An 11,053-nucleotide genomic window follows, 5' to 3' on the forward strand; every position below is an offset into this window, starting at 1 on the left:
ATGTATGTTCTGAACCATAGAGACCGTTAGTATGTAGATTCTAAACCATTGAGACCACTAGTATGTATGTATGTTCTAAACCATTGAGACCGTTAGTATGTATGTTCTAAACCATTGAGACCGCTAGTATGTAAGTTCAAAACACCGAGTATATATTGGTTCTAGGTTCAGTGAAGTGAGTACTGCAAGTCCTGCAAGCTGGGGAAAAAATGTACAATTTTAGAATAACTAAGGTTGCTTGTGTACGTTTTCTCAAAAAAATGTTTTTTTCTCCAGTGCTTTCTGTGTTTACTTTCTTCTATTTTGTTTAAATAATATCTATCTCTGAGATCATTAAGTATTGACGTGTACGCCGGCAAAATGCCTACTAAATATTTGCCAAAACCGAAGTTTAAACAAACTTTTGCAAATCGTTTGAAAATATTTGTACTGTGTGATCCCCAGTTCCTCTTAGGATCAAGGTGTCGTGAGCTGAGTTGGCTGTCTATCTTTATCTATGGTTCTAAAATATAATCTAAACAAGTTTTAAAAGTTATGGAGTTGAAAATCGATTTGTTCTTTAAAGCATAAAAAATAAAAAATTCAGTTGGGTAGAAATTTTTTTTTGGAGTGGGGGCGGGGACAGTAATAACTTCCATTTAATCACAATTTTATTTTTGTAGAACAACTAATTTGCGCCCAATTTAAGTGATAAGAATGTATTTTTGTTGAAAAATATATTAAATATTCTGAACATAATACTTTCCAGATATATGTATATTAGTAAAATGCAGAAGTACAAACATGTTTAAAATAATTTGTACTATTTTCTGATCTGATAAAAGTTTGGCAGATTTCTGTACTCGGAGTGAAAGTCGAAGGTTTAAGAACTTGGTTTTGAAGATTTATTGAACAAAGGTGAGCTTGGTTCTGGCCTGGTTGAGCTGCCAGATATCAAGCTCCTCGTAATCCTCCAAACACTTGTCTACGTCAGCCTGCTTGAACCCCTTCGCAGTACACCTGGAGAAATATTCAGTTATGGAATTTTCCAAGCTTTAAAAAAATTATCTATTTTTTTTTTTTGGGGGGGGGGCTATCCTAGCAACTTCTGTTTAAACATTACTAAGAAAAAAAAATTCGAATATTCGAAAATACCTGTCTCTGACATCCTGAACCTTGAGAGTGGTCTGTCCATCCCTCATATTTCTGATTGTGTTGTAAACCTGGTCCACTATCTTGGTCACCGTCCTACCAGTTCCCTTGTCCTTCAAGCTGTCCTTGCACATCTCCATCAGTCTCATCGCCTCCTTAACGTCGTCCTTTTCCACGGTGTTGACGATCCTAAGCCTGGCGAGGGCGGTGGCAAGGCGTAGGATTGCGAGAAGAGTACGGGCGGAGGTGAAGGTACTGTTACGAGAGTTATTCTCCGCCTTGTCTTGCCTAAAAAATTGGTCAAAAAATTTGAGACTTTATAAAAAAATTGCATCAGGTGTAAAATTTCTTTTTTTTACTAACAATATTTTATATGAATTTTATAGATTTTTTAAACCCACTAATTCCTGTCCTGAATTTGAGAGGCCTAATTCTAATTTGCCATATTAATTTAAATGAAGTATAAATTTTACGTAGTGATAAATATGAAATAATAAGCCTAGTGCAAATACTGATTTAAATGAATTCCTTATCTTAATTCCATATTCAATATTGAACAAATACATTTACGGAATTAATATTGAAAGTATGAATATGCCTCAATCTCCTTACCTTGCTTCTTGACGCATCTGACAGTACGCGCCGACAATAAAATCTGAGAGCGCGGCAGGGATGACGGGCGTCTGCTTCTTACAGAGCGCGATATATCTGCGCATAATCTTCATATCCAGGGGCGCATACTGCTGGGGAGGATTGGTGTTGTGTTGGTGAACGTAGGTGATGTGCTTCGCCAGACGAAGATCATTCTCTCGATCAGATCTAGCAAAATTTACAATTTGAAGATTTATTCAAGATCGTGAGAACGCAAGTTTATTTTGTGAAGCCATATGTTTAGCATATTGTCACGGAAAAGATTAATTTTGTCCAAGAATAAGTGGAGTATATTGTTCAGAAAACGAAAAGGAAGTATTTTTTGTGGAAACCCCAGGTTTTTGACAATTAAGTTAAGACACCTCGCGATTAGACTAGGCAAAGTTGATCCAAAACGAATATTGAATCAGATATCTTAAAAGCACCCCATGTACAGAATACACTGAATTTTAAGGAAACCAGTGCTTAGGGTTAATTTAATTTCAATACGTAAGCAAGCCTGTAGGGGGGGGGGGGGGGGGGAAGAGCCAAGAAGTCCACCCTGTTTTGCAATTTAGCGATTCATGAATCCTGACCCTAAGCAAATTTAAGAGCTCTGATCGCAAAATAATAATTGAACGTTAGTTTATTAAGCTTATTGTTCAATCGATATACTGTAGTACAACTATTAAATTAATCCTAAATGTTCACCGCAAATATTGTGTGATGTGTAATATAAAAAAATGTCATGTAAAATCATGATTTTGTAATGTAAGGCCTTTCTTGTCATGGTTTGAGTACAATGTACATATTTGATTTATGGATGAATAATGAATATATATATGAAAATTGTAAATTAATTATTATTGTGATTTAAATTAAGCAATAACCAGAATAGATTTTTTTTATTTCATATCAGATAACACGTCTGACTTACTGCATATCCGGTGGGTAAGTTTTTTTTTTATTGTTTGAGTGTAATACAGATTTTTCTTGCCCCCCCAAGAAATGTTTAGGGGGGGGAAGAAAATTTCCCTCTTAGACCCCCCCCCCACAAAATGACTAGTTGCGCGCCTGTACGCAAGTCCTGTAAACAATGAGGCAAATCCATCTAGCTCATCAATATTCTTTTCCGTTTAAATTATTCTTAAAGGGACATCAGTAAGCGTGATTTCAAGTGACCCTCCATGCAAAGATGGCAATGCCAGATTTACAACGGTACCCTTAACAGTGATTTGAGCATTTCTTGCTTATATGGAGCAATGGAGAAATTCACAAAATTAACACCTTACCGAGTCAGAATTCCTTTCAAATTAGTTTTTTATCTGATAAATGAAACCCTAAAATCTACATTAATATTAGTTTGGTGCGCCCTGTTTAAAAGTTGCTTACTTGTCAGCTATGAGCCAGAGAAGATCAAATCTTGAAAGAAGAGCAGCTGGGAGATTAATATTGTCGGAGATACTTCTCTTACTGTTATACCGTCCATAAGCAGGATTAGCTGCGGCTAGGATGGATACCCTGGCGTTCAGGCTTGTCAAGATACCGGCCTTTGCGATAGAAATAGTCTGCTGTTCCATTACCTACGGAAAGTCTTGTTGTTAAATTATTCTTTGTACTAAATGCATCAACTAATTGGGTGAACCATGAAGAGATATCAATTTAAGATTTCATATATGATGAATATGATGAATGTAGAATAGGAATTATAACATTTTATTGCCAATTAAAGGTTTTACAACTTCTAATATTTGAGCCAACTTGACTTGTTATTACCTCGTGAATAGCAGTTCTGTCACCTTCGTCCATTTTATCGAACTCGTCAATACAGCAGATACCCTAAACATATTCACTTTTTACAAAAATTGCAATACCTCTCGATTACAGCAAATACCCTAGACAAATACACGTTTTACAAAAATTGCAATACCTCTCGAATACAGCAAATACCCTAGACAAATTCACTTTTTACAAAAAACTGCAATACCTCTCGAATACAGTTAATACCATAAACATATTTACTTTGTTAGAAATACCGCAAAACCTCTCGACTTTCGACTATGTAAATTTTTGCCCTTCATACACAAAATAAATAGAATAAATAATTATTAATAATAAATTGAAGAATCTAAGAAACTCACGACTGTTTTGTGGGCACTTTCACGGTTAATGGCATCTATAAGGTTGTAATCTCTGTCTGTATGTTTGTCCGATCATAACTCAGGAACTCGTGGGCCGATTTGTCTCAAATTTTGATTGGAGAAATCGGGAGTCATGCGGAATGTTTTTAGCTTGGTGTTCAGATTTTAAGTTGGATGGGTCGACTTAAATAGCAAAAGTTTAGTTTCCCGGTAAAATTGTCTAAGTGCGGGTAAACGGCGGAAGTAACTTTAAGACACCTTGGCAGCGCCAGGTTTCCAAGCTAGTTATAGTAATTATATATTTAGAATTGCGTTGACTGGATATTTCAAGTTCGTATTCACTTGTTTTCTGGAAAAATAATTCATCAAAAACAAAATAAGAATTTCAAAATTTACATCTGCTTGTTGATGATAAATCTAGCGGACTGCAGAGTGTAAAATCTAGTCAGATGATAAAGAACTCTGCACTAAACTTGCACTCTGCAGTCGACTGGATAGTTTTCAGTCTGCAGTCGACTGGATAGTTTTCAGTCTGCAAATTACTCTTTAAAGTCCTAGTTCTAGGTTCTTCATCAATTTCTGGGTCTGCTTACCTGGTAGAATCGTTGATAAGAGTTAAGTATATATTAAAAATATTAACCCTATTTAGCCTGAAATCTGGTTTACAGACTGGCTACCTGGGAGGGGGGGGGGGGAGGCAAATTAACCTCCTCCCTATATTTTCTTTAAGTGATACAAATCTTTAACATTTGTAACGTTTACGGAAATCCCTTGAGCTACTTTAATAATCTGCAAATAATTGCAAATATTTAAAAATCCAAAATTGTATTGCGAAATCTAGTTGAGCGCTTTTTTTATAGGCTTTCCAAAGTTCTTTAAAATGCTGAAATCCAATGACTGAAAGTAGATATGAATATTAATTTAGTCTGATTTAAGTAGAATAAAGCATAGAGGCAGTATATCTGAGGACTCAGGCAGTAGGTATAAAAGCCAAGCTTTAAGCCTCAAGTCAGGGGCATGTGTTGTTATAAAAGCCAGAAAATTTAAGCTTCCTAACTCAAGCACTTTTTGAGAGATCACAAAAAAACGATCGGGGTGGGTGGGTCAATTTACCCCCCTCCCCCCCCCGGCCAGATAGGGTTAAGCATCCCGCGATTATTGGAGTAACATTAACATTTTTGATAGAAAATCTTCCATGCTGATTTTCTGCCTCTGCGGTTCTGTATTTTACACAATGTTATTTTTAGTAATGAATCCTGAGAAAAAATTAGTTTTTTTTGGTTAAGGTTTCGCTTTGAAGGAATAATAAATTGCAACAGAAAAGCTTGCTATTAAAGGTAAAATCTCAAGTTAAGATTTTTTTCCCAACAGTATTATATTTTAGGATAATTAAAAACTCTGGTTCCATCGAGTTCTGAAAGATTTGGCTTTGGTTTCTGGTCTGTGTAGATCCGACTGGTCTGGTAGTGGTATGTGCTTCTGGTATGTTGATTTTAAAAAACAATTAATTATGAGTGTCTGGTCTAGTCAACTAATAAGAACGTGGACTATCCAAACACCCATAACCAACTGTTCAATCATTTATATCATCTCAGCTCCAGTTTTACAATATTCGCTTCTGGCTCCTATCCTGACAACATATTAGTCGAGGAGATCCGGGCCATAGTGAGTAGTGTCACTAGTTACTAGTTCGAGCAATAAACATCTTGCTTGCTCCCAGCATTCCGACAGATGATGGTAAAAAGACGTTGTCGGAGGTCATTATGTTGAATGACAAACATGCAAACCTGCTAATTCTCAAACCTGCCAGGATGATGTCATTATTAATAATTGAGAAGGTTCGATGAAGCATGGGTCCAAGAGACTGGTACGCGAACCTCATCCCAAAAAACTTAATTATTTGCGTGTTCAGTGGCTACAACATCAACTACAGATTAGTTCAGTGGCTACAACAACATCAACTACAGATTAGGATTAAAAGTTGTGTTTAAACCAACCTGATCAGCAAGAACCAGTGCTCCTCCTTCAAGAGTCATCTCACCAGTTAAAGGATCCTAAACGATTAAGTCAAGAATAAAAGAAAAGTTATTTTCAACGTTTTACTTTTATATATATATATATATATATATATATGTATAATACAATACCTTGACAACAGCAGCGGTTAGACCGACTCCCGAGCTACCTCTGCCTGTGGTATACTGGGACCTTGGAGCTAGACGATCTATATAACCAAGCAATTGGGACTTAGCTACTCCAGGGTCTCCCATCAGTAGGACGTTGATATTTCCACGAATCTTCATTCCAGCAGGGTTTCTAAAATAAAAATTTAAATAGTTTGAGAACATAAAAACGTAGATTCCTCCAAATTTCATCTCTTCTCTAAATTAAAATAAATGAATTCTACGGCGTTGCATTAGATATCTATGCATGGGTTGGAAAAGTAAACTTACTTATCAACTCCCCCGACCAAGAGGAGCAACAAGGCTTTCTTGACGTCCTCGTGCCCGTAGATCTCTGGAGCAATTGAAGCAGCCAGCTTCTCATAGAAATCCTCTCCAGCCAAGGACTTGAGCTCCTCCTGGCTCAACTCCTCCTCATCCACAGCATCGTCGTCCGTCTTGTTGATCTTGACGATCTTGTGAGCGTCGATGAAGGTTTCTGAGACGAGTCCTCCCATCATTGCCTGGAATCCTTCCTTCTTCAAGGGTAGATAGATACCAGATACTGTCACGTGATCTCCAGGGACACAGGCTCTGAATTAAAATATTATTACTGATAAATATTCAATTTAATTCACAAATTGTTTTGTGGCAATTTAAGTTAAAATAATCAAAAGAATCACGATTTAAAAAAGGGTTTAAGATACATTTCCGTTTCTATTGGCCCTTTTTATGATATTATTATTACCTAGTGACCTCGCCCCTGCAGAAAATAGTAACACTGCGAGGAATATGTCCAGTTGGAACTACGTCACTATGCTCCTGAATCTTCAGCTCCTTAACATTAACAAGGAATTAAATACTAGGAGTTAACAATTAACAGAAGCGGACAGATAGCAGAAGTAAATAATTGCAAGGAGTAGACAATTACAAGGGATTAGTAATAGGAGAAAACAATTAGAAGGCGTAAGCAATTGCAAGGAGTAAACAATAGCAAGGAGTTAACAATTACAAGAAGTAAAAACTTGCCCATTATTTCAAGAATTACAAGAATTAAAATAATTCTTACCTGGAACTTGGTAAACTTGCTTCCGCGACACATGAGGGTCAGTCTGCCGCCCGACCTGTTGACCCTGCAGTCCTCTCCCGGGCAGCTGAGCAGGGGCATGAAGGAGGTTCCGTTGATGGTTTGATACGTTTCTACTCCACACTTGTCACAAGTATAGGTAGCAACCTGCATCATAGGTTTGACCTCGGTACATCTCGTCACGATTCCCTGAATTGTAAAAAACGTTATGTAAGATTGAGTCCTTGCCTCGAACCCAAACTTATTAATCCCTTTTTCTTTTCAATCTGATGGTGTAAACTTTGACAAATTTAAGCAATTTTAGAAAAGAATTGAATTGGAGTCCTTGCCACAAACTCATATTTTTTAATCCCTATACCTTTTTAACCTGATGGTGTAGACAAATGCCATTTCAAAATTACTATTATTCAATTTAAAATTTTGAAATATCTAAGGCCTACGAAATTGAAATTACACTGATATGTGGAGTAGAAAATCAGAGTTTGAAGTGTGGTGTTAATAATAAATATATACAAAAACTACTCTTCTGACTTCTAAAGATTACGAATATCAAAACCATATGTAATATAGCTCTTCGCCCAATTATATAATACTAGCTTGGGAACCCTGCGGTGCTCTGATAGTTAATCCCATCGTTTACCCACACTTGGTCGATTTTACCGGGAAACTAAATTTTCGCTAAAAAGTCGACCCACTCAACTCAGAATCTCAAACCAAACTAAGACAATTACCGTGGGTCTCCCAAGTTCCCCGATCAAATTTTAGACAAATCGGTCCAGGTGTTCTTGAGTTATGATCGGACAAGGAAACAGACAGACAAACAGAGATAACAACTTTATATTTAAACTAGTTTGGGAACCCAGCGTTGCCCAGGGTATAGAAGTCGACCCACTCAACATAGAATCTTAAAACCAAGACAAGAACTTTCCCGTGGCTCAATCGATTTCCGCAATAAAAAATTTGAGGAAATGGGTCCAGGGGTTATGAATTCCACAGGCAACGCCGGGCACTTCAGCAAGTAATGTTTATGTAAGCATTTCTACCTTGAGTGTGACAAGTTTCCCGATATACTCGGCCTTGATATCCCTGATGTGGACAACCTTGTCCGAGGATTGGGGTTTGATGAGGACCTCGAACCTCCTGAGTAGTGAGGGAGGGATATCGTTGTTTCCTCCTCGAGTGTGTGCTGGTTCCTCACCACGAATGTTCGCGGTCATTAGTTTCCTTGACATTTACAATTTTACAACTTTATTTAGATTTATTTCAATATTTGTAACCAAGAAAGAAACAGATATCAAAGAAAGATTATCTGGAATTAAACATTTACAAGAAGAACAATGTAACTATTTTAATGCTCTGAATGAATTTTGATTAGGGTAGAAATATCAATTTTAAAATTTAGACCAATATTTTCAAAGTTTTGTCTATACTAACTCTAAGGGACTGTCGGCGTACTCTCAAGTGACCCTCCATGTAAAGAAAAGCGTGTCCAATGGGGTCGATTTTACCAATTGCACCGTGTCTTTCGGAATTGGAAGAGATTTAGATTTAAAAGCAACATTTAGGAACGGGGTTTTTTTTTAAATAAAAATTGCCTTGCGGAAAACGGTTAAAGTCGAAAAATTCACAAACGCAAGCGGGAAAAAAATCTTCAAAATACATCAAAAGATCCGTGTTGAAACACTGAATTCAGAAACCTTAAAATAATCAAAATCCGTTAAAAAAATAAGCATAGTGTTGCCCAAAAACTGATATTGAGACAAAAATTAAGCCAAAAAAAACAACAGTTTTTTTCGGCCCTTGATTAAACAATTTAAGATATCGATACGAAAATAAAATGGGCAGTAATCAGCGGATTCTCACGCATCTTTAGATACCCCTTTCGGCATATTTTGTAAAACAAATTTATTTTATAAGTGACATTTATTTATTTTTCCCGCCTTAAAGACAAGACAAAGTCATTTTCGCATGACAATTTTAATATTACAGAAAACGTTTTTCTAAAAGTTGTACGGATTGACAATACCCGTCTATTACCAACTCACAATATTAAGATTTCAAATAAATGTAATATAGACCACCTTACTGTCCGATTCAAAACCTTTATATGATCAACAATTTGGATGATAAAATATATCCCTGTTTGTAAAACTGTTTAAGTATGACACTTCTTACATGGCTGTCCTGCAGCAGAATTGCGCGAATCATTTTTATGAAAAAGTCAAAAATAATCAGTTTCAAAATCGTAACTTAAATTAGCAGGTTTATGCGTAACCCACTTCGAGTTTTCTTTATGTAAAACAACAAAAATTTGACATAATAATTATTTTGAGATGCGTAATGCTAGGAGACAACATTTTACACCCCACGACTATGCCGATGGAGAGCCTACCGATGATTAATGTAAACATCAAGAACATCCTTGGCAGCTGGTTCTCTCTCCTTGTATTCAGGGATCAGGGTGTCTATCACGTCTTCAACCAGCTAAATAGAAAACCATCAATTGGAATATACACCGGAGAACTATGGGACCATTTTAACTATAAACTCACGGGGGGGGGGGGGGCTGCAACAAGCTGCTTCTTTGACGCCTGTATGTTTTTTCATTAAATAATAAAAAATGCAACTCTGTTCAAACGATCCTCTGCAATTTTTTGATATTAACTTATTAAGAAATAATTTTAAACCAGCTATTCCTACCGAAACATATCTACGGGTGTTTCCACGAACTGCTTCGGCTAGATCTTGGTCAAACTCTGCAACATCGTCTAGGTCAAGCACAAGACTGTTCTGCTCTCTAAATTTATGTATTGGAATTTAAACATGGCACTTAAAGAATAGGTCGAAACAATTAGAGGCAGAATTTACTAATCCAAGGGTAAAGGCAAATCGTTCACTAGAAAATTAACAACTTTTAGGTCTAGCGCTGCGGCTACGATTGGCTACGGGGCGAGTGCCACGGCTAGAACAGGCCTTAAGCATATGTTACAATTTTAGAATCTGAAAATTATTACAAGAGAAGGGGGGTGTCCGTCCAAGCAAACAATTTTTGGACACATCAATTTATTACATGACCACTAATTTTCAGCAAATTTATTATTTACTTCTAAATATTTTAGCGTTAGGTTAGGTTTAGACAATTTCTGGACCGAGCGCTGCGGCTTGCACAGGCAAGGAGGCCGAGCGCTACCGTGCGGCTAGGACAGGCTAGGGGGCCGGGCGCCACGGCTAGGACAGGCTAGGGGCCGGGGGCTGCGGCCACATGACCAATTTATATCCATGTGTTGCATATGAGGTCCAAATATCGTTAACAAAGATATTACAAGGGGGTTAATAAATCTCAATTATTTTTCAACCTGTGTGCGATGTTAGTTATCTGTTCGGCGTAAGGAAACTGTTTCCGGCCGTTCTCGTCCGTCCTTGTGAAACTAGTCAGAAACTCCTTCAGTTTAGCCTTAATGGCATTGTAGTCAGTTTTCTTGGCCATTATATCCACTGAAATAAAACATTGAGAACATTTAAGCACGAATCGAAAAAAATGCTTATGATGTAAATCATGCGGCGCTCTGCAAAGCAAACCATTCACTTCTTTTGTGGAATTGGATTGGCTTGAATTGATGTAACAACAGAAAACAAAACACTCAGTATCAGGTTTTGGCGGGAATTCTTTTAATGAAAGTGGAATTATTTGGTTTGGAAAGTTGAGTTGCCTTAAGCGAGTAGGACATAAAAAAATGAAAAAATCAAGGTGTCAACCCAACAACTTTGTTCTCATATATATTTCATAAATATTTTTTTTCATGGAAATGAAGCCAAAGCTTATAATTTAAGCTAAATTCAAAATTGTAAAATTAACAAAATATTAAAAATGGTCTGTTTTGTTGCGTCCAAATACTAAATTG

At 36.8% G+C, this 11,053-nt stretch overlaps 1 protein-coding gene across 1 annotated transcript; it reads right to left on the minus strand.

Annotated features, from left to right (window-relative positions):
* Positions 1-735: 735 nt before the first annotated feature.
* LOC111694958 (DNA replication licensing factor mcm7) lies at positions 736-10,706 on the minus strand. Its single transcript, XM_023464046.1, has 14 exons — positions 10,508-10,706; positions 9,852-9,948; positions 9,544-9,635; positions 8,195-8,375; positions 7,134-7,340; positions 6,813-6,901; positions 6,356-6,658; positions 6,050-6,218; positions 5,900-5,956; positions 3,538-3,600; positions 3,154-3,344; positions 1,744-1,950; positions 1,135-1,419; positions 736-999 (listed from the first exon to the last, which is right to left on the minus strand). Exons 1-14 carry the CDS (start codon positions 10,636-10,638, stop codon positions 885-887), a joined length of 2,187 nt encoding a protein of 728 aa, XP_023319814.1. The 5' UTR covers positions 10,639-10,706; the 3' UTR covers positions 736-884.
* Positions 10,707-11,053: the final 347 nt, after the last annotated feature.

This window comes from Eurytemora carolleeae, unplaced genomic scaffold, assembly GCF_000591075.1.
Source record: "Eurytemora carolleeae unplaced genomic scaffold, Eaff_2.0 scaffold66, whole genome shotgun sequence".
Lineage (NCBI taxonomy): Eukaryota > Metazoa > Arthropoda > Copepoda > Calanoida > Temoridae > Eurytemora > Eurytemora carolleeae.